Source organism: Manacus vitellinus, unplaced genomic scaffold, assembly GCF_001715985.3.
Source record: "Manacus vitellinus isolate BGI_N305 unplaced genomic scaffold, ASM171598v3 scaffold_7_pilon, whole genome shotgun sequence".
NCBI lineage: Eukaryota > Metazoa > Chordata > Aves > Passeriformes > Pipridae > Manacus > Manacus vitellinus.
Genome location: NW_021940813.1, coordinates 29717424 through 29740793, shown reverse-complemented (window position 1 = coordinate 29740793; position 23370 = coordinate 29717424). Strand labels below are relative to the sequence as shown.

Genomic DNA, 23370 nt, shown 5'->3' with positions numbered 1-23370 from the left:
GAGCACACATTCATATCACCTAAGTCTTTATGATGAAACTGAGGAGATGTAAACTCTGCAGTGGGATTAATGTCTCCTAAATTTAATTGTGTAAATGTCACATTCTCTCTACTGGCATCACTAATGAACCCAGACCTGTTTCTGAGAGCTCAAGTCCTTGACTGGGAGACCCCTGTCCTAGGTGTCATACCAAACCACAGCAAAACCAACAGATTTTCTTACAAAGTTTTACACCTTTTTCAAGGCATTGCATAAGAGACAATTTTTTAAAAGCACAGAGATTTTAGCAGAGCTTTAAACTCTAAACAGGGGAGGAACTCAGTCTGGGAGAAGGTGATTCCCTGGGTTGGTGATGAAATTGAGATCAGAGCACAGAAGTAGAGTCGCAATGGGAAGCACTGAGTCTGACAGTTGAGGCCACAAGAGGATTAGGACAGGGAAGCAGAAGCTGGCCACGGAGGTGTAGAAACTCCATAGCGATGGTGGGCTTGGCATGTCTGTGAGAGTTGTACAGGGGGCATGAAGATTTGACCTCTAGGGTAGTTTATAGGTTTTCAAAGCACACATGAAAAAAAGGATGATTTTGTGCAGGGCCATGAAACCACAGAGTGCTTAGAATGCCTTCTGAGGTAGGAAGTGCATTTCTCCTAGTGAAATGAGGTTGTGATTGGGGGTGGCTGAACGCAACTGAATGTATACAGCAGGTGCTAGACACTTGTATCTCTTAAAATACATTGGGGCACATATTTGTTTTTCATAGGTATGCATAAGATGCATACTTGCAAAAACTATTTAAGTAGTTCTGTTATTTTGTACTGCAGAGGAGTATACAATACAGGATTAGCAGTTTGCACTTCACGCATGCTTTTGTGAACTCTGTGCATAATAGATAGCTCCTTCTTTAACACAGTTATTAATTTTATTTTCCTGTCTGTCTGTCTACAGCACAGAATAACAGACAAAATTCTCCTTATCAAATGCCTGACTGTGCTGGGATGTGTTATTCTTATGTTTTTTCTCAACTCATTTGTTCCAGGGATCTACCTAGATCTTGGTAAGTTTCATAGTTTTGTTCTATGTAAGTAAAACAAGCAACCTCTCTGAAAAAAGCGCAGATGTATTTTTCTGAGTCTGGACCTTCTAGATCTTTTCAGAAAGCCATTTTTCATATGTTTCTGGCCTCACAATTCCACCAGGTTAATCAGAATGGTAATTTCTCAGAACAGGTTTTCAAATTCAGTTTCTCAAAAGGTTTTCAAAATGCAGTCATGTCCCAGTTACCCCAAGATGAATAACAGAGAGAGCTCATGACTTCATTTTTCCAGACCTTCTGATACTAATAAGCTGGCTAAACATTACTGAATGAGCAAATTTGACCTTGGCATCATTGCACTGTACGTTTGAGTGAATGACCAAGATACATCAGAGAGATCAGGAAATAATCACTTCATGGAAGAACAAAGAAGTATAAAGAGTGTATTATGTATTATAATTAATACTTATGTATAGAGAGCTCTTTGTGTAGCTTCTGGTCTCCAATACTTTATCACCATAATAAATCACTTGCCAACATAAAACCAGGAAGACTCTGTATTTGTGTGAAATAAAAGTAGTTGTATGCATACTTTCTATATAAAGACATATGCGGAGGTTTTTATACAGATAGTTGCATATGTGTATGAGGACAAGATCTGCATATCCTGAAAAGAGAACCAAATCAAATCTCACATTTAACTGAAGGACAGTAATAAAACCTACCTGTGCATTGCCCAATAAAAACTTGATCTTTTTGTCTGCTTGGCTGCTAAGCACTTCAAAGTTATGGAATTTCAGATTTATGTTCTTCATGCAATCTGAATTTCCCCACTAGGTACATCCACCTCAGTGGCTGAAAGATGGAACAGTCTTGAAGAGGAATAGCTCGTAATCAATAAATCATTGACTGGATACTCATATACACAGATAATATATTATTTATTTTTTCTGTGCAAAATACACAGCCAGTTAGAGCTCTACAATGGTAATCAGGTTGTAAACAAGACCTTCCACATCTGCTGCTGACAGACTATTTGCCATGGAAATGGGCATTGTTAGCCCATAAAGATTATTGGCTGTTAAGAAGTTAAAAGGTGTACTGACATATTATAACAGCAAAAGTGCTGTATTAATAAGGTATAGGAAAATGCAGAAATTGAAGATATTTGAAGGCATTTGAAATCATGGTGGCTGAGAACATAAGGCTCTCACATCGACAATTTAAGAAATCAATTTATACCCCTATTTTTCTGCCTCAGATAAGTGGCACTGAACCATAAAGGACTTCTTGAATTAAACCTAACATCTCTAAGTACTTTTGAAAAGCCACAGAGAGTCAGTAAAGATCAAACAGCACTGCTTGCATATGCTCTCAGTAAGATATTTTTTCAAAACTGCAAAGCAGTTGGAGTCAATGCTAGAAGAAACATAACAACTAGTGATCATTTTTTGTCCTATGTTATGCCAGTAAAATAAATGAAAACAAATGGAATGTTTGGCAGCATAGGTTTCTGTTATTCAGTAGCTGAATAACAACCTTGAAAGTAAATAGGACTGTATGTGTTCTGTATAATTTCTCCCTGTTCTGCATTCATGGCAAACTGTTAGATTAATGAATAAATGTTACTAAAGCATACACATAATTTCTACTAACATTTAATGAAACCCGTAAACTTTACTGAAAAGTTTACAAGTTCCATTAATTTACAGGTTTATGGATTCTTATTGTTGATTCCCCAGTTCCACTATCTTGGTGATAGCTGTCACTTATTTATCATTACTGAAGTAGTGCCACTCTGAGTCTCTGGATTTTAGTTCTCCAGTGCATGGAAATGAATTTCCTAATATACACTAAATCTTGTACTCTGTTGGTTTGGGTAAATTTGTTCAACATGTTTTTCTCATAACAATGAAAGTAGATTCTAGTTCAGTGTTTAACTTTCTACTAGAATAATGATTTATATAGAGGGTGAAGTGTTGGAAATTTAATAACTTTAAATTGCATTTGGTAGAGTGAATTAGAAAGATTTTAGAATTCTTTATCAGTCCCCCGCATTGATACAATTTTTTCATTATGAACTTTGAATCATTAATATAATTTGAAGGTACTGACATTTAATTTAAATAATAAAACTTCCATACTTAGCTGCTGTTTAAAATGCAGAACTCTTTCTTGTTCAGTTTTCTTGCACCTGTTCATCAATTTATTTAGTCTAATTCTATGAAATATCTGTGTTATTAAAAAATTAGTACTGAGATTTTAAATAAACAGATACTGCAAATCTTCAGATTTCTAGAGAGCTTTCATTTGGCCCTATGGAACTCTATTGATAGAGCATTGATAAAACATCTGAGAAAAGATGACAAAGGATGAAAGTAAAGCCCCTTTGAGGATTGTACCAGACTCGTGTTTTGACTTTAACTCTTAGGCAGGCATGTCTAGCTTTGAACTATATTGAGATCCCCCAAAAGACACAAAAGATTTTAAAAGTAATATAAAGCAAAATTTTGTTGAAATTTAAGCAACTTTTTGTTGTCGTTGTTGTTTGTTTGTTTGTTTGTTTTAAGGGGGGATGCTCAAAGTGACTGGGCCAGAAAGAATACCAAAATCAATCTGTAGCCCCATTCCTTCTCCTTCTGTGGGGCAGGTCCTTCCTCTTTGGTTTGGTTTCAGTCAGTTAAATGAGTAGTTGAGTGGCTATGAAATATGTGCAGTTCCTTCTAGTATCCATGAAGAGGGATCCATTGTCTCTGTGGCCCTGCTTTTGTCTGCCCCTCTCAGTGATCTCTGCATGCAAGGTGGGCAGCCTGCTCTGTGCAGATGCCCTCACTCTTGCTCGCTTCCACCTCTGGACATCTCTTTTCCAGGGCCAGGCTCAGTAGTTTCCGTTAAAGGGGAAGGTCATCTCCTCCTTTTAGATGGTTGCAGCAGATTCTGTTGCTCTCATATTCAAGAAACAAGCTTCAAGACCAAGGGAAAAGAGATGTTGCCTGTTTCAGAGAAAAGATGCTGTCTCTATTTTGTCTGTAGACTGCTGGAAGCTGGGACAGTATGCCAGGAGAAATACAACTGTGTTTTTGCCTTATTTGCATATTAATTCCCACCTTATTGCCACCATTTTCCCTGTTGAAGACATTACTCTTGCATAGGTGAACCTATGGTGTTACCATCCATGGCTTTTCTCATGTTCCTTTGATGAATTATTTAAGCAAGGAGACCGGGAGAGACTTTTTGGACTCACTGAATTCTTCCATAATTTAGGACTACCATTTGCTTGCCTGAGGGAGCTGTCTAGGATTTTTTTGTTTCTGTAGAGGGGTTAATATCTTAATGCTACAGTCTAAGTCCATTCTGGTATCTTTGGTGACAAAGATGTCTGTGATCCTTCAGATATCAATATTCAAGCTAAGTTCCTTCATCTGCCCATAAAATAATCTTTTGGGCTGATCAATAATCAGTGGAGGTGATCAACAGCTGTAATTCAGCTAGGTTTCAGCTTTGGTGTGATTAAAGCAGTGTTAGCAAAAATCTCAAACTTAGGAACTTAGAAAAAAATTATGGTTTTATTCATTTAGCTAACTAACATGATCACTAAGACCTTCCTGGGTAGTAGGACAAGTTCTATAACCAGCACTCGATGTCACATCTGTCAAGTAAACATCCAAGATTAAAATTTTCCACATCATTCTTACTCTAAATCTAAAATCCCTCAATATTTACAGACAAAGTTTATCTTGTTTGATGACAATTTTTTATGTAGTTAAATCTAATTTCTCTTGCAAAACTTCCTCTTGTCCTCTAAATTCACTTGGTTTAACTTCTGACTGTAGACTTAGTCTGTAGCTACTTTTGAGGGTCTGAAGCTCTCTTTTTGCAGTTTATGGTAACTAGCTGTATCTTGCATTATTGAAACATTTTAAAATGGTGACTGAAATACTGGAAAAGTGGGAAAATAATTGTTTGCATTTAATTTAAACTGACTTCTCTTTGTTTGGTAGGCCATGTTATGCAGAGCTCCTTTTTATTTTATTTTATGTTTAGGGTAAGTATTAGAAAAAGATTCTTCATCCAGAGGGTGGCTGGGCACTGGAACAGGCTCTGCAGGGAAGTGGTCACAGCACCAAGCCTGACAGATTTCAAGAAGTGTTTGGACAATACTCTCAGGGACATGGTGTGATTTTTGGGGATGGTCCTCTGCAGGGCTAAGAGTTGGACTCAATGATCCTTGTGGGTCCCTTCCAACTCATCATATTCTGTGATTCTGTGGTCACTAACCACTTTTGAGTTACTGATAAACCTTTGCTCTTTATTATCTTATGTATCCCTTTTAACTGCAGTTATTCACCCTGTGGACTCTTATCTGTGGCAATTTCTTTCTTCCCTTAGTTTTCCATTAACATTCCGTCTACATGAAGCTATGATGCTGCTTTCTGTGACTAAAGTAGTTTCTTTACTTCCTGATCTGACAGTGGTAAATAGAGCAATGAATTGTAGCATCTGCAAGACCATTCAGCCTAATGTACTAAGACATAGTAAGATTAGAGCCATGGTGTCAGAGACCAGGTTCGTATCTCACTGGATTGTTTGATTGATGGGTCAAATAAACCACTGCGGGGGGTGAGGGGTGAGGGAAGGGCTAGGTCTAGGCCTGGAGCCAACATGGCTGAGTCCATGCAGAGCACATGGCAGGGAAAGCCATGTGGCTGGGTTGTCAATAAGGTCTGCCTGGTGGCCTGCCCACAACACACCCCCTGGAGCCTCCAATTGGCTGTGGCACCCCTCACTTTGGCTAGGGGGACAGTGAGTGGCAGTGAGCCAAAGGTCCTGCTTAGAGGGAATGGCCACAATAGCCAGAGTCTATAAATAGACATGCACATGGTCTCCATCATCCTCTTGGCCTCTGCCCTCCTGACCTGTCAATATGTGACCTCCAGAGTGGTAAATATGTTTCCTCTCTTTCTCTTTTTATTCTTTCTCCTTTTAATCTCTCTTCCTTTACTCCTGTGGGCAATTTAAACACCTGTTGTCCATAGTCAAATTGTGTTAATTCACTTAAGTTTGGGTTGGTGGTTGTCTAGTAATAGTTTATAGTTTGCTATTAAGTGCAGTGCTTCTGTGAATTGAGTTCTTTGTACTGTTATAGTGAAATGCTTTTCCTTGGTTTGCATGTTATCTCTATAAAACCCTTTTTGACAAAACACCTATTTTCTCACCAAATTAAAAGAAATCTCTTAGAGAAAAATATGTGGGTTTTCTCTTGATGTGAACTCAAGGTATTAAAGAATCAAAGACTTTGCAAGGGTTCATGTGGATAAAATCTCTTGAAGTCCAAAATTAAAGTGTACAGCTGGTAAAAGCAAGTAGCTTCTGGACCAGAGTGTAACACATGGGTTTAGGTAGTCCTCTTTGAAAGTCCTCAACCCTTTCTGGAGACTCTTCTGGGTCCTTGCAGTTGTGCTTGCAGGGGCTGCTCTGCAGCCCTTTCCCCCAGGTGGTATCAGCTCCTATTGTCAGTGTAGTTAGATATATCTGTCCTCATTCAGTGCTCTTGAACTCCCTGCTTGTGCTTCATTTGTTTATTGTTTACTGTTCTGGCATGCAGTGAAGTTGGTTTAGGTTGGCTAGTACTTCTACACTGAGGTCCAGAACAGCTCTGCATGGGACTGACCTGCTGGCCTCTGAGTATGTAGTATAGAGACTTGATTGTTCTGTGAAGGTGCAGATTGTTGTTTTAAAATGAGAATGGATATAATTGTGTTTGAGAGATTTAGTACATCTTTGATTCATAGTCATGTTGAATAGATTCCTGATATAGTGTACATGAATAAGAGTTAAAAGTAAATTTGACAATTAATCTAATGAGAATGTTGGAACGGAGCTAAATCAGTGCAGTCAGCATTGACTTGGATTTAGAAAGACTGGTCCAGATGTTAGTTACTCATCCCTGTCAGCAGAACACTTTGCTTCTGAAAATAAGATAAATCTGCTTTTCATGGTCCTTACAGTTTTAATTTATTTTAGGATAGTTTTCAAAAAAATCTGCCTTGAAATAGCTCAGTTTTCTTTATAAACATGTAGTTATGCATGGAGAATATCCCCTGTCCATGCAGCTGCCCGTATACTTGAGAAAAAAACAAGAACCAGTAGCATTTGTGTCTGCCATCGCAGCCTTCGATCTTTATTGCTCACTTCTAGAAAAGCTGACCTTTCCTTTATCTTGATATTTTCGGCTTCTCTATTTTAGGTTCAAAGAGTCAATAATCTATGGCAATAGAGTGTGTTTGTTTGTAGTGACCTTTACCGAGATAATTCTGTACTTTCTTAGACTTATGGGTTGGTGCCGTATACACAGGTATACACCTGTCAGTACATATTCCCTGTAGATGCAGTGCCTAGCTAACAGCAATCTCTAACCAGGGTTTCTTTCTTACAGTGCTCTATTTTGAATGCCATTCTATCTTATCTATGAAATTGTGTTTGAAGACTTAATGAAGTTAGGTCTTGACATTACAATACAACGGTGAATGTGATTTCTGCACTCTGACTTCACAGTATTACAGCTATGCAACAAACTCCAGAGCATCCTTTCCTAATGCACATGTGCTGATCTGGGATTACAGAGCAGCCAGTCCTGTGCCTTCTTGTTTTATGCTACACTTCTGTTTTTTATTGCTGCAATTGCAGAATAGGTTTCTGCTTCTTTTGCCTTGCATGGGGTTATAGTTTCCACTAATTTTTTATGTATTCTTTTATTACTCTTGTACCAAGCATTTACTGGTGTGGTGCAAGTCTTAGACTGTCATCATCACAGTTCTGTCACCATCACAGTTCTGTCTCCAAGGAGCAGCCTTAAACTGTGGTGCTAAAAATAACACAGAACAGAAAATTATTTCTATGAAGCTAAGCCTGTGAAAAGGGGCTGCTCAAAAGACTAGGAAGTTGCTTTGTGAGAAGCTAAGTTTATTAAAAAAAAAAGAATAATAAAGATAAAACAGTGCTTATCTGTGGATAGCAAGTACTACTTCTAAACATTCAGCAAAATTTCAAAATGCATGTTTTCAGGGATGCTTGATAAAATAAACCAAAACATTTCAGAAACCAAAATACGGAACATTTTCTTTTACATTCAGAACTCCAGATGATACATATTTTTTGAGTAGAGCAAGCACTACTGGAAATATGTCTTTGATTTAACTTTTTCACCTCAATATTTTTATATGCTTTTACAAGAGAATGATTGAGCATATATTTTGCATAACATTACAATTACACCATGGTATATTCAGAACTGGCATACATCCTTAGGCTACATTTTGAGGGGTTGTGGAGCTAATTAGGTATCTTCTGACTAAGCTTTTGGGACACAGTTATAGATGTTACTCATATATTCATTACCATGCTGTGTAAATAATTATTCAAAGGTAAGTGCCAAATATGTTTTAGCTGGTAAGCCTGTAAGCCGTTGTGGACTTAAAATGGTTTTTGCAGTTCACAAAAAGTGGCTGTGGCTTTTTTGACAAATATAAAATTTTAAAGAGTACAGAAAATGAAAATCATACTTTTCTCAGGGACAAATGTATTAAAAATCAGTGCATCCCTCCCCTCCCATTGTTTGCAGAGAGGAACATTATATTTTCATTTGGCAGAAGCTGGTCAAGCTGATTTAAAAAAAAAAAAACTCCACTTATTTCTAAGCCACTATAAATATTTGACGCTGAATCTTCCTTGCTGCTGTTACAGCTCCTTCTCACTCTGTCTTGTCCTACCCACTACTGCTTGCCACAAACAAGTTGCTCTCTACCCTTTGGAGCAGCCTGGCATTCACCTAAAGACTTGCCAGGACCCTTTTAATCATCTTATCTTTGAGCTAAATATCCTGAATTCTTTAACTTTTTCCTCAAAAGTCAACTTTTCAGGCTGTTGATTGTGCTTACTTCTCTGCCTTAGGTTTCTTAATGGGTATGCATCTTACAGTATATATTCTCAGGGCTTACCAGGGATGAGGAGAACAGAGGTTGCTTCACAGAATTTATTATTCATAGTCCTGGTTCCGTATTTCAGTGGGCCATTAGGTTCAGTTGTGATTGTCTGCATTTCTTGAGTCTTTTCTACAGGACTATTTGGCACCCAGTTGCTTCCCACTCTGGATTTTTACAGTTTTATCTCTTCCTACCAAAGGTATTATCCTGCACCATCTTGAACAGCATGCTGTTTTACCCAGGCCAGCACTGATCATGCAATGATCTCACTGAGTGACTTTGGTTTTCAGTGCAAATGTCTCAAGTGCCATTTCAGTTTCCAAAAAAGTGAAATATTCCAGAAAAGTCAAGAAAAGAAAAAGTACCCTCAGTGTTCATAAATATATTACCCCAAATTCTATGCATGTAAAGTGAATATACAGCGTCCACATTTTCACTTTGTTTGGAGGAAGCTTGTTATGCTTTTCAGCTGGCAGTAGGTCAGACAAAATTACTTTTGCTGAGGAATAGAAATTATTCTTAATGAGCATTTGAAAGCCCTACAAATTGCACAGTAATTTTTCTTTCATTTCTTTCTCTTTCTCCTGCCTACCTCCAAATTCTAGATTTCTATTTGATTCTATTAGATTGTTTTATGTTTGCAAGTTCTTCTGCTTGATTATTTTAAAATAAGGGGGTTTTGAGTAGGATTGCAATTGTGTTCTGTTGATCATGAGCTATTTATTGTTCTAAAGGTGGTTTTTCCTACTGAGTATGAGGAAAGCAAAGCACTCAAGCTATTTCCACTGTACTTTTTTTCTGGCATCAAGCAGAAGATATGGAAATCTTTTCTTATGAAGAATGGATTATAAATTTGCAAGGTGCCTTTTACAATAAAATTTCATTTTCTTTTTCCTAAAATAAATAGAAACTGTCACCCTCTTCAACAGGTAGAAATGGAATTTAGATTCAGTTTCTCTCCAAGTTCTATTTCCAGTAAATCAATTTTTGTGAAACCAGGGCACTAAAAGGCAGTAAAGAAAGCAGTCTGTAGAACTGTAAATGGGCTTTGCTTTCACTATAGTAATGAGAAGTTATTTTTTAAAATTATTTCTGTTTCTCTTCCTCATGGCTCTCTTTTGTGACCCAGGAAGTTAGAAGGAAATGACCAATCTTTAATGCAGTCTAGTACTTTCAGTTCTTCAAAGTGAAGAAAAATGCTTCAGATTGGATCCAGGACAAATGCAAAGCTACCCAAATGCATAGAACACCAATACAGTATGTTCACTGTCATGAACATACTTAGAAAGGCCCTGGAATAGCTTTAGCAAACCTGCCAACTTACAAAGGCATGCTGTCCCTAATTTTGTAGCTTACTTTGACAAGCAGTTCAGCTGAGAGCAGGTAGCCAAGCAGTCATGGCACACGTGAACTACTGTGGCCTTCAGGCTTCAGAAGAAGACTTTACTCTTGTCCAGCTGTGGGATGCTTGAAGTCCAACTGTGGTACTAAACAGTCTTGTGAAGAAAAATCTTGCATGAAGTCCCCCAGGTTCCTCAAGAGACTTCCTCCTCCTCCTCTCCTCTGCACTCCCTCAGAGAGATGAGTGACTGTATCTCCTCTTTGCACTCACAGCAAGGAGAGCAAATGCACTCTAAACAGATCATGTGTGTAGACTGAAATAAGCTCTGGGCAGCCAGAACTGGCAGCTGATGTGTTTGAACTTCCCTCTGGAGGGCTGTACTTGTTGAAGTGCTGCAGGAGGACACCTCCTTCTGTAACCCCAGAGAACAATATTGTAAGGCCTGGTGCTGTTCCTCATGCAAAGCTGCTTGCATGAAGCTAATGCATGCTGGTAACACTCATGGTGCCAGAAAATGCCTGGCTCCGTCCACCTCTTCTGCAATTCAATTATATTTCATTAATTTTAGTGATTAATTGTTATCTACATATAGCTTGTTCAAGTTGATTTTTTTTCATTGGAGATAGAAGCATAGAAAAAATACCAAGATATTACCACAGATGGCTGTAGAACTATTGAGCAATTCTTTAATTCTTCATGTCATTGTACTTATATAAAAAATATGTGTGAGAAAATGTAATGTCACATTTTTATAAAATAGTAGTAAAATTCTGCTACTTAGCTTCAAATCTGCACATACCTACTTCCCCTTGCAGCATTCGACTAACAGGAATTGCCATCCTCTTTATTTATTTAAGACAGAGTTGGGCCCACTGTTCTTTACTGGAATTCAGAAATCAGCCAAGATAACAATCAGAAGAAAACTAGACATTGCATTTCCATAACCCCTTTCTTTGTGTTCAGAGCAAATAGCTATTTAATTTTCATGAACAGATTCCCTTTGTTTTATAAAACAGCAAATCAACTTTACTATCAAAGAGACATGGTAGACAGAAACTGACAGTTCTCACTTTCATCTGCTGCTTTGGGAACTCTGGAAGCACTCCTGTCCCTGTCATTTGCAACTGTTTTTGCAAAGTCTGTACACATGACAGCCGGAGATGGTGTCAAACTAACTGGTTTAGCTCTCCTCACCAAAATGACCAGCCACAGTGACTCACTCCTGTGCTGCTACTTTCAGTTTTCAGACGGTATCAAATAGTTCAGGTCTAGTTGCCTGCACTGATCCTTACTGATCACACTTAACCTGAAATTCTCATTTAAAGAGTGTAGTGTGTCACTGAAAACTCCTAAAATGTACTTGAGAGAGTATAATGCATTCTTTGATTAGTGAACACAATGTGACACTGTATAGGATTTTTTTGGAAAATAGTTAATGTTTACAGCTTCCTGAACCTTTGGTGTCTTTATTTCTTTTATATTTAGATAGTATTTAAGTGGAATATATCTTAATTTTAAAATGTATGTTCTTATTTTAACTTAATGGAAAAACACTTATGCATAAGATGCAAGCTGAATGGCCCAAAATTTTATGAATCAATGGCTCTGAATTTCCTTACAGCTGTTGAAGGCTTTTGGAGATGGCTCACTTTATTCCTCTACTTAGTAGCAGGGGCCTATTCTCCCTATGTCACATTTGGTATTTGATTATAAGTTTGCGAGATAAAGTCCTTTGCCAGCAAGGATCCTTCTTCCTCACTTTTTCTGCAATTCTGTGAATCCATCACTTTCTGACTATGAATATATCAAATAGGGTGAGGTGCATGAAACAGTCACAACAAAAGAGCAGTAACTTGAAAAGGTAGAAGGCATTATATCCATGCCATTATAAAACCCCTTAAATTATGTATCTTATTATTTTGTATGAAAAAATAAATCTGCTATTTAGGGAAAAATAGATAAGAAAGACAGAGAGAAGAGCATAATTCTGAGGAAAAAAACCACCCAACCTGCTTTTGTTTCCAGTCTGAAATCCCATTCTGTTTTTTAAGATAAATATACCAGAGGGATCAAACAGCTCTAGAAGACATTTTAACTGTGCAGAGAGAAGGTGAGCCTTGCTTGGACAGGAGATTCACTGTTCTCTTGCTGACTGTGCATTTGATTTGTATTTTCTCTCAATCAGTTACCTAAATATGCGTATTATTAAACACTTCAGGATGTACAGAGGGATCCTGTCTGAAGAGAGTCCCTTTTGCTCTAGGTCCCTCATCGGTTCTAAGGACAGTTTACTTTTCTGTTTATCTTCTAGAGCAGGAAGCCAAGGATGCAGTCCCCTTTCAGAAGCTGCAGAATCCTTCAGTATTCCTAAACACCTAAAGGTTTCTCTGTTATTCAAAGCCATTGATTATTGGGGTAACCCAACTCGACCTTATTTGCCTTTTTTTTCTTCTATATTTTATTTTAATTTGAAAGCAGAAGCCATTCATTATGTGGTATCTGTGAACGTTCCCTGTTCCAGAGTCAGAGAAAAAAGTGTGGCAAAACTTTGACAATACTGTAATTTATATGTTGGTAGCACATAACAAGTTTGTGAAGTGTAAAGTTTTGTTCTCTCTTTCTCTCATGCAGGCTGGATTGCCATGTTGGGAGCCATTTGGCTGCTAGTGCTAGCAGACATCCATGATTTTGAGATGATATTGAACAGAGTTGAGTGGGCAACCCTCCTTTTCTTTGCAGCATTGTTTGTTCTCATGGAGGTAATATTCTCTGATTCTAAAGCCTGAAGAGTTACAAATAATTTCAAATGTGAATTATGTTCCTGGGCAGAGGCCTCCTGCTTGTTCAATCTCTCTGTAATATTGTTGATCAAGTATAGTTAGGGTAGGATAGAGAGGAATTTCAGATTGCAGGTACTACAGTGAGGAATGTGGTCAAAGTTGATTGGACCTCTATGATATTTAATATTTCACTATAAACTTGGTCTCACTCTCTCTCCTTATTCTGCATTTGCTAAATATATCTGACACAATCATTTTCATATAAATTGAATTTTAGTTTCTGGGTTTGTCAGTGGTCTATATATGCAGATGTTTTACATGAATTTATGTGTTTGTTTTGCAATCATTTATACAAGTGATAGGAAAAATAACAGATCAAGATTTAACTGGAGTTGAAAACTGTGCCTAATGTTGTGTGCTACATGCTCGCTACCAAATGGCCTAAGATCACAGAATCACAGAATATGATGAGTTGGAAGGGACCCACAAGGACCATCAAGTCTAACCCTTTAACTGTGCACAGGACCATCCCCAGGAGTCACACTATGAGACTGAGTGCGTTGTCCAAATGCTTCTTGAATTCTGTCAGGCTTGGTGCTGTAACCACTTCTCTGCAGAGCCTGTTCCAGTCCTCATCCACCCTCTGGGTGAAGAACCTTTTTCTAATACCTGACCTAAACCTCCCCTGACACAATTTCAGGCATTCCCTCTGATTCTGTCTCTGGTCACCACAGAGAAGAGTTCAGTGTCTGCCCCTCCACTTACCCTCACGAGCAAGTTGTAACTGCAATGAAGTCTCCCCTCAGTCTCTCTTCTTCAGGCAGAACAGACCAAGTGACCTCAGATGGTCCTCATGCAGCTTCCCCTCAAGGCCCTTCACCATCTCCGCTACCCTCCTTGGGACATTCTCTAATAGCTTAATGTCTTATATTGTGGTGCCCAAAAGTGCCCACAATATTCAAGGTGAGGCTGCCCCAGTGCAGAGCAGAGCGGGACAATCCCCTCCCTTGACCAGCTGGTGATGCTTTGTCTGATGCCCCCAGGACATGGTTGGCCCTCCTGGCTGCCAGGGCACTGCTGACTCATATTCAACTTGCCATCAACCAGGACCCCAGTCCCTTTCCACAGCACTGCTTTCCAGCATCTCATTCCCAGTCTGTAAGAAATTTGAGGGTTGCCCCATCCCAAGTGCAGAATCAGGCACTTTCCCTTGTTGAACTACATATGGTTGGTGATTGCCCAGTCCTCTGATTTGTCAAGGTCTCTCTGCAGGGCCTCCCTGCCTTCGAGGGAGTCAGCAGCTCCTCCCAGTTTTGTGGTCACCTGCTAACTTGCTTAGTATCCCTTTCAGTCCTGTATCCCAGTCATTTATGAAGATGTTGAAGAGCACAGGGCCTAAGATGGAGCCCTGTGGAACCCCACTAGCGACAGGTCGCCAGTCTGATGTTACCCCGTTCACTATTACCATCTTACCCATGAGCCAATTGCCCACCCACCACATGATGTGCATATCCAGCTATGTACTGAACATTTTGTCCAGCAGGATACTGTGAGAGATAGTATTGAAAGCTTTACTCAAATTCAAAAAGATTACATCACTGGCTTCCCTTGATCAACTAGGTGGGTTACTTTGTCATAAAAGGAAATCAGGTTGGATAAGCAGGAATTTCCTCTCATGAAGCCATGCTGGTTGTTGACCAACGACTGTGTTGTCTTTCAGGTGTTTTCCAATATTTCCCAGAATAATCTCCGTAAATTTTCCAGGCACTGAAATGAGACTGACTGGCCTATAGTTCCCAGGGTCCTCCTTTTGCTTTTCTTGAAAATTGAGACAACATTTGCCAGCTTCCCGTCAGCTGGGACATCTCTAGATTCCCAAGACCACTCAAAAGATATTACCTTGGCGTGTGTTTTGAAAGGATAATATCAGTGAATTTCAGTTTGAAATGCTAATTTAAAGAGATATTCAGCTCTTAAAATGCCTGGATATTTTGCTGTGTAGTTTTTTTGCTTATCTGCTTGACAACAGTCCATCCATGTTTGTATCCCATTTTATTCCCTATTTGATAATTTTGTATACCCTGAGGAGTTATTTTTACCCCATATATTTGAATAATTTTTTCAGTGACTATTCTCATTAACTTGTCAATTAGGCCTCCAAAAGGCTGACTATTTTTCAGTTGTTATTAACTGGGTTTAAATGATGTAATAATGTTGTAGAAACGTGACTGACAAAACCAAGGTGACTACTGACAAGGCCATAGCTAGTGAATTGCCTGAGTGATTAGCCTTGGGAAAAGCCCATGATAACAAATTTGCTCACATAATCTCTTTTCTCCCCACTCCCCTCCCAGTAATGGGAAAGATATCAAGAATTTGTAAATTGGGATCTATTAAAAAAAAAATCACCAGCAGTAAAAGGGACAATATTTGAAGCAAATAGAAACAAAACCCAATCCAACTAACTCTAATTATTGCCAAACTGGAATTCAAAATCTGGTAACCACCAAGATGAATGGAAACTGATTATCATTATCAGGCTTGTTTGTGAGCTACTAGATATAAAATTGAAGAAATGTTGATTTATTGTATGCCCATTAGTACAGCAATTTTTAGTTCTCTGTTTTAACAGATTCTATATACCCTTGCATTTTCTAGCTCTTATAGGGTATCCATTCTGAAGTCATATTTATTTTGTCTACTGCTACTATAAGAGTTTATTAGTTGCATTCCCTGATGTATTTATTGTTTTAACTTGGATTGAATGGTTTTGATTTGAGTGCTGTGTGACTGCACAATAATGTAATAAAACACGCAGGAAGTTATTTGCCATTTACTGCAAGATTTTTTATACAACTGTTGTGATTCACTGAACTTCATTTTTATGGCTTCTCAGGTCACCAGTGAATAGTTTGCTAATGAAAGAATATTTTTCCTGGCTGTCTAGAACAACAGTAGTTATTCCACTGTTATTCTAAGGTCATGAAAGAAATTTGTACAGATAATCAAGAAAAAAAACAGGGAGACATTAAATTCTTCCCCATAATGAATGATAAAAATGTTCTATGTGTCATCACTGCTAATTTTGATCTGAATCTGTTGCTCTTTGGATTAGTAGATGACAGTCCTTGCCAAGGTATTTTTCTTTTCTTTAAGTTACCAATGTCAAGAAGAAACAAGTCAAAACAAAGATATTTGTGAAGTATAGGAAATCTTTCATGATCTAGGCATTTAGCAGTTGTGAGCTCATATTGTTCACCCTTGGTGATCCTTCGGCTTGGATGGTTCCCAGTCTGAAGCTGTTTCCCACTGCTATAAGTGTTCCCTTTTCTGTTACAAGGCACACTTAAAAACCTGTGTGGGACTTAGGCTGAAAGTAATTTTGGAAAATGTGATTCGAGTTCCTGAGCAACAGGAACTCTTGGTGGTTCTGCCTTTGGGGGTTCATCCAGTGTAGTGCCTCTTTTACAATGAAAAATGGAAATCCTTTGCAACTCTCGTGTTTTCTATTGTGTCCTTTGGGTAATTAATCTTTACAACTGTCTTTTTAGTCCATAAGTGGCTGTTACAGGCTATAAAATCCTGCTTCTTCTCTCTCTGTAGCATAAATTCCTATGCCTCTCAGGATTACAGTGATTTTTTTGTTTACTTTTATAGTAGAGATTGACATTTTACCTTAGTCCCTTCAGGCAGAGTTTATTTACAACAGTCATCATGACATGCCGTCCACAAGAGGGATTAATGTAAATTTTTTGCATATATTAAACTTTGTTTTATAATGGCAGTAAAACTCTATTTTGAACTGAATGCACCAATTTTGCCCGAAGACACCAATCAGTGCAAAAATACTTATTTTTCTTAGAAGACACAGGAATATCTAGGAGGCCCTCTGTGCATTTTACATGCAGGGGAGGCCAGTGGCAGGGTGCTAATTGCTGCCTTTCACTTAGTTGCCTGCAGGAGATTGGCCTGGAAATCATAGAGACATCCTAAAATTGGTTATGTGATTAGTATTGTCATCATCTCTAAAGAGATGGGCTACCTGCAGACTGACTTGCAGGAGTGATGTGTGTGTTCATCACTCTCTTCCATCTTTTCTGAACATCTCTTTTTCTGAGTTCCAGAAGAAATTTTGAATGTTACTGAAAAGTAATATGTTCTGTTAATAGATAATTAATAAGGTAGGAATATTAACTGAATGTAACTCTGGGCTATAATTGATGATAACTATGTGTTAAAAAGTTTATTTTGAAGTGTGAACACAAAGCAGTTGTAGAAAAACTATTGCCATTCACTAAGAATATTGCTTTTACATACATTTAAAAAGTCACTGTCATAACCTTCAAGTTAATAAAGCAACACAGATAGCTTAGGAAGAAAATGGTAACTTAAAATTACCAACAAGAATTAATTTCTTAGGAAACTTTCTTCTGGGAAGTTATAGTGAAAAAATGTCCTTTTTTAATGTAAAGGGTATGTGTATGTATTTAAAAGTTTTGTTGCTTGTTTTCTGCATGCTGTGTCTTTAGTTGTAGATAAACCTTTTATTTTTCAATGTATTGTTAAACCAAATAATATTTCTGGGCCAAATTTATGTGACGACACACAAACTGCAAGTGTTCAACTGATGTCCAATCGAGCTGCAGGTACAGGAGTTGCCAGTCTGAATGAAAGCACCACAGTAACTGACTAAACAGTGTTGTATACCACACCACTTGGTGCCTGTTAGGATATTTGTCCATCTTTGTCGTGGAATTTGACAGCATGTGAGTTGAATGCTTTTTTTTATCACTGATATCTCTGTGGGGCTCTATCTGACCACCACACATGGGGGTTATGTGGAGTTGTGTTGTGTGACTGCTAACTTCAGCAGCTCTGTGACAGAATGCAGTCAGTAAGTTAAGCATTGCAGCTGAATGATTCTTTTACTTGACAGAAAAAAAAATGAAAGCAAACCAACCAGTTCAGTCTAGGCTGAACCTGAGAAACTGAGAAGTCATAATATAGATACACTTTATTCAACCTGAAAATAGTTCTTCATTCTGCTTGCCTGTAAGAAAAGAAAACAAAACCAGAGTGAATTAAAGGCTAGGTCTCATGAGTTAAAAATCACCCTTTTACCATGTGGGTTAAGGGAATAGGTCATTGTCCTTGGGTGTGAAGACTCAGTTTGTACTCTGTCTGCCCAAGGAGAAATCAGAGTCGGCACCACTGAGTTGGAGTCGTCCTGTGTCTTTTCATCCCTGGTAGCAACTGTGGTTGTATGGGATGCCATCTAAGTATCCTGTACAAACGGAAATTGTTCTCACAAGAAGGACAGAGCACTCTGCTCCAGGCTGTCCTGGGGTCCAGTGTTTACAGGCCTTACCACCTTGGTTCAGGTGCCTAACCTGGGCACTGGAAAGCTGTATTTCCTGCTTTTCAGGTGCTGCTGCCTCTGTGGCAATTTCCATTCACCCAAGATCTCTCTCCTGGTTTTAGCAGATGGGTACTGTTTTTGGGTACTTTCTGTTGGTTTTATTTGTTTGTTTGGTTTTTGTTACTGCTTTTTTTTTGACAGGTCTGAGAAATCTGTATAACAGAAACATAATTTGTTTTCCTGCTTCTTCATCTGAGACTGAGTACAAGATGCCTGATTTTATCTGATCTTTTAAACCAATGATATATTTCTACCTGTATTGTGGTTTTGGGGAAGTTGTTTTAAAATCAGTTGTATTCAGGTATTCAGAAAACATGTATCCAATGAATAATGTCATCTTTAAATTTCAGCCATTCTCTCATCCTGTGTCCCATGCTTTTAAGTAATGCTACCATTTTTTCAGTACAACCAACCCCCTTCCACAAAACCAGCTAACAATTTCTACTGTGTCTTTTCTTGCCTCCAATTACAGAGTTGCTGTAGAAGCTACATGAGTTGAATATCAATATATTGTAAATGGAAAGGAATTACTGCATTTTCTTACATCCACTGAAAAAAATTGTAACTACATCATGTACTTCACTAATTGATATCAGTGTCTTTCTTTTTTTTAGGCTTTGGCTCATCTGCACTTAATAGACTATATAGGAGAGCAGACAGCTTTGTTAATAAAGGTGTGTTCAAAATATTGTCATGGCTAGGCTTCATGAACAAAGATTTGGGAGTTTAAAATATTAATAATTTTTTAGCAGGCCAGGAAAATCATTTTAGTTCAATAGAGTAATGAATAATACTTTAATTTTGAATTAATGTTTATGATGACATTCCTGCATCAGCAATATCAAGAAAGCATGTCATATTTTGGTATGGATGATATTTAATATATATATATATATATATGTCCACAGCCACAATAAATATAGCCATAAATGCAATAGGGAAGCTTTTTCTCTAGTCTAAAAACTCCAAAAATACAACTGTAAAAAAAGTATGAACAGTTAAAGGTCAAAATTCACAGTTGCACAGTGTATTTCTTGTATGAAATTTGAGTATTGGAAATATCAATCTTTGTATTTTTATTTGTTCAAAGTTTCTTGGAAAAAGAACAGTAATTGCATTTTCTCTAAGAAAACCTGTCCCATCTCAGAGCCTAAAGGAATAATAAGTGTCGATAAATTAAAACTGTGATGAATGTGCAATTATGCCACATGGGGGGACACAGAGCAGCACTGATCTCAAAGTTATAATTTTCTCTCTCTCTCTCAACTCCAGGTGGTTCCTGAGGACCAGCGCTTGGCAGTGGCCATCATTTTAGTGCTCTGGGTGTCTGCTTTGGCCTCTTCTGTGATTGACAATATCCCCTTCACGGCTACAATGGTAGGGTCTGTGCAGTACTGCACATGCTCCTTCTGATGCTGGCAAGGGACTGAGCTTACTGCTTACCGTTTGCTCTTTCTGCTTTTTTTGTTATTAGGAACTTACTCATACTCTTAAGGTATCCAGCTGGCCATTGCTGCCAGCAGCTGCAGTTAGCTGTGGGACTAGAGGCACTGTTTTGGCTGCATTTTTGCACTTTCCCTTTTATATCCACATCAGTTGTTGAAAAGTAAATTTGTCTTTTTGATGCAAACTATCCATCCTCTGCTGTCAATCTTTTCCCTCTATGTGCTGTGTAGTTATGCTAATGCTTTTTTAACACCTGAAGCTTTTATTGCTACCTTACTAATGTAATTAGTTTAAAAAACAGCAAATTATGTTGAGCATAGCAAATGCTTGTCAGAAGCTGAGCTTTAATATCAGAAAATTATCAAATTATAACAAATTAGGGCATGCTCAGATAGGTTTATTCAATGAAGTTCTCTGTTTAAAGTGAGATAATCCATTCATTCTGTAGGAATGTTTCATTGTTGCAGCTTGTTCTCAGCTAAGTATACTTTTCCTGTATCTTTTTCTATCATTACTGAATGGTCATGTCCACCCTTAACCTGTGCCAAGGTTTAAGACATTGCTTATAGAGCATATGACAAATTGGGCAGATTTGCAACTGCTCTATAAATACATATTAATATGGTATTTTGCTTTGATTATCATGGTGTTTCCTGTAAAATCATATTGATTTAACAACAGACCGCAAGCAATAGGCATGAAGGGAAAGACTGGTTCAGGATGAGTCACCTCCCAGCACATGCCTAAGGACTCTCAAGCAAGAATACAGAAATCTTAGTGTAGAAGATTTTCCCTCTTATCCAGCTAGTCTATGAAAATTGACTTGGAGCAATACCAAACAGCACCTACATGCACATCAAACAAAGGGGCTTTCATGCATTTTGAAAGGAACCCTCTTTTAAAGGGTTTTCAGATGTGTTTTGGGGAATGGGATAGAAATACAGGAATCCTTTGGGATGCCTGAAGACCATTTCTTTTGTATCTTTGAGGGTGAGAAATGCTAACAGAAAGGAAAGAATATTTGCCAATATTTTAAACATTTCAAATTTATATCTTTCTCAGTCTGTTCTGACATGAACCTAAGAGACTGCTATGATTTATTTTTTTTTTTTAAGAGACAGGAATTAAAATGCAGGCATATTCTCATCTATGTAAAAGCAGTCAGTAGCTGAAGAGTTAAGACATTAATGTATTATGTGGTAAACTGAAGATGAGGCCTCGATTCATCTAGTTCAGTGAATAGGCTTACCTTTCAGTCTTTATCATTCTGCATTAGAAAATACTTACAGAAAATTCCTAAGTAACTAAGTCCCAAGTTCTTACGTAAGATTGTATAAACTTTCATTTAAAATTCTTTTTGTTTCTTTGGCACTTTGTTCCTACTGTTAAAATAAGCAGTATTTGGTTTTGAAAGGCTATTTGTCAGTATGTGTGTCAAAGTTATGAAATTCTGATGAGTGGTATTAAATGTATGGAACGTAACCCTTTTGTAGAATGACTTTTCACTAATCAGGGACTTTTATATGTGAGTTTGGTTTGACATTCCCTAGTGATACAGGAGTAATGGGGCACCTGCTATGATGTAGCCATGAATGACTCTGTCCTTTCCTGGATAAAGGTTCTAGCTTCACAGAGGAGCCTGCACTTATAATAATGAAAATCAGAAGTATGAATCCCTCCAGGTCTCCATAAATCTCCTTCAGTGGTGAACAAATGTCATGACAATGGGTCAATCTCTATTGTGTTTTTCATTAGTCATAGGGTTGATAGACCAGGTACTGCATAGGGATGTGGAACACATCAAGTTCCCTCAATTTTTTTGAACCCAGAGATATAAAATATCTGTATGGCTTAATAGATATCAGCTGTATGCTCTGACTGAAGAAAGAGTGTTTGGAGGATGGCCTCACAGACCTCTGCCTATAGTGGATTTGCCAATGACCAGTAGGAGTTAAGGGAAATCAGTCTCACAGGGTGACATCTTGTTTGACTTGTACATGAATTCCTTAAGTATCATGCAGAGATGATGAAAGGCCTGGTGGTAGGTCACAGTCAAAGACACCAATGATGTCTTTTCTGCATTAGAAAGGTGAACATACCATGACTTTTTTACCATATTCCAGGAATGAGGTAGTCTTGCCATCCCAGTTCTTCTGATTGTGAGTGTCCACTTGACTGTGGAAAAAACTACTGTGATGGCAAGGGCATCTGGAAAGTTATACTGTTTTGTTCCTTCACGGATGGGAAGGTTCAAAGAAAACAGGCCTCCGTTCATTCATGGGGTGACCCCAACACTGCTTTTGTGTTGTTGGATAAGGTCTTCCGTTCATCCCCTACAACACTGTGCAGTACATGTTGTCCAGAATTGGAACAGGGAGAGGGGATGCACTGCACAAAATCAGTGTAATAACTCAGAGATGGAGCAAGAATGGACAGGAGTAAGGCTCTTCTATGTGATGTGAATGATCCCCCTGGGCTGAAGGGACCATAGATGTGAAGAGGCTCAGCTCCTGTTACACCACATTACTTGCTTATGTAGGAGTAACCCATACAATTGATACGTAGAGTGTTTTGACTGAGGAACTGCCTGAGAAATAGAAGAAATATGAAATTCCATTAGAGCGCGAGTCTTGACTCAGGTGCATAGGTGAAGGGAAGAAAAACAGAAAAACCTGCAGATAGGTCTGTAAGTGTGATACTGTGTTTCCTTAAAAAAAAGAGAATCAGGATTTAAGTAGGGCTGTCCAAATTTTCCTTGAAAAAAATCAACTTAATGTATGGTTGTCCAAAATTTCCTCTGAGTTTCTGTGTTTGTACTAACAAGATAATCAGATTCATAATGACTTATTTTGTATAGAGATAAAAAATAAAAATGAAAAAATATGAACACCCAATTAATGGACCTTGACACTAAAAATTTCACTTTGTCTGTGTTTGGATAAAATTAACTGCTTCATTTAAAGTTTCAGATCTGACAGCATTAAAATTTGTGGCTTAACAGGTAGTTAATTTTCCTTAACAGGATGTAGATCAGTATTTTAAAAAGAGAATTAGAATAGGTGTATATCTGAACCAGCATTACCAAGAATTCTAGGAAATAAACTATTTTATGAATTAAATGAAAACAGATAAGGAAAATGGTTTCCTAGAAGAAATTCTAGGCATTTTCAAGAGTTTCTAAGTATCTATATAGACAATTTAGGATTATTTCTTATCCTAGAATCCAACACATTACCTGCAGTCTTAAGAACAAAACATAAATATTTTGGGTTATTTTAAGATGGATATATTTTAAAGTGCAAAATATTCATGTGTTTAAACAGAGTGACGATATTGATGATTTTCAGCAGTCTTCAGCCCCAGTGTCA

General features: G+C 37.9%; 1 protein-coding gene across 1 annotated transcript in view; it reads left to right on the top strand.

Annotated features, from left to right (window-relative positions):
• The window catches only part of OCA2 (OCA2 melanosomal transmembrane protein), a 172071-nt gene that overhangs the window by 82799 nt on the left and 65902 nt on the right, over window positions 1-23370 (top strand). Inside the window, exons 17-20 of the mRNA XM_008931958.3 lie at window positions 946-1054; window positions 12989-13116; window positions 19171-19230; window positions 19829-19933. Of these exons, the coding sequence (XP_008930206.1) occupies window positions 946-1054; window positions 12989-13116; window positions 19171-19230; window positions 19829-19933 (402 nt within the window). The remainder of the gene's footprint in view (window positions 1-945; window positions 1055-12988; window positions 13117-19170; window positions 19231-19828; window positions 19934-23370) is intronic.